At 46.8% G+C, this 804-nt stretch overlaps 1 protein-coding gene across 1 annotated transcript; it reads left to right on the forward strand.

Moving 5' to 3' along the window:
- The first annotated feature begins 44 nt into the window (after window positions 1–44).
- On the forward strand, window positions 45–768 carry LOC107735456 (zinc finger FYVE domain-containing protein 1-like). Its single transcript, XM_016547133.1, has 2 exons — window positions 45–207; window positions 313–768. The coding sequence occupies exons 1-2, from the start codon at window positions 45–47 to the stop codon at window positions 543–545; spliced, it is 396 nt and encodes a 131-aa protein (XP_016402619.1). The 3' UTR covers window positions 546–768.
- The last annotated feature ends 36 nt before the right edge of the window (window positions 769–804 follow it).

An 804-nucleotide genomic window follows, 5' to 3' on the forward strand; every position in this document is an offset into this window, starting at 1 on the left:
CAAAAAGAAAGGAAAAATTGAAATCACATCATATGACCCCTTTAATGGTCTCAGTGTGGGATGCTGACTGGTTTGCTGAGCTGAGACATTACATTCTCTCCCCTGCAGTGGCCGTTACAGAACCCCGTACACTAGTCGCCCGCAGAGTGACAGAAGTAGCTCAGTCCACTCTGGATATGGTCTCCACCGCAGTGGACTACCCCCTATGTGAGTGTTACCAATACACTCATAGTGTCTGAACTTAAACTAGAGACTTATATTGTTTATGCAGAGCGAGTCAGGGTTTTTTTAAACATCATGTCCTCTCTTCAGGTTTCGTAAAGGGAGTTGCAAGACCAGACTATTGGATCCCAGACCATGAGATCACCCAGTGCCACAGCTGTACTAAACCCTTCACCCCCAGCATGTCCAAGCACCACTGCCGGGCATGCGGTCAGGGAGTGTGCGGGAACTGCTCGATAAAGACCAGGCCAGTGCCCTCTCGTGGGTGGGACCACCCTGTGCGAGTGTGTGATGGCTGCGCTGACAGCAGGGATTCCCTGTGACCTTGCTGTGCCTCTGTAGTGCTGCTCTAATACAACTTGGTGCTCAGATGCAGGTTGTAGGCAGTTTTCATCCTTAGCCAGTGTAATCGGGGCTGGGAGGAAGATGAAACCCACTGCAGTTGCATAGACAAACACTCAGGCTCTTCAAAGCATTAGAGAGTGATGATATCTGGGTTATATTTCATCTCAAAATCAAAAGAGAAAAATGCTAAATGATATGTTGTTAATTTGTATGTATGTATGTATATATATATATATA

This window comes from Sinocyclocheilus rhinocerous, unplaced genomic scaffold, assembly GCF_001515625.1.
Source record: "Sinocyclocheilus rhinocerous isolate Xijiao unplaced genomic scaffold, SAMN03320098_v1.1 C36075122, whole genome shotgun sequence".
Classification (NCBI taxonomy): domain Eukaryota; kingdom Metazoa; phylum Chordata; class Actinopteri; order Cypriniformes; family Cyprinidae; genus Sinocyclocheilus; species Sinocyclocheilus rhinocerous.

Coding starts and splice junctions, on each gene's coding strand:
- LOC107735456 (XM_016547133.1), top strand. CDS start 45: ATGGTCTCAGTGTGGGATGCTGACTGGTTTGCTGAGCTGAGACATTAC. Junction 208..312: donor CGCAGTGGACTACCCCCTAT/GTGAGTGTTACC, acceptor TCCTCTCTTCAG/GTTTCGTAAAGGGAGTTGCA.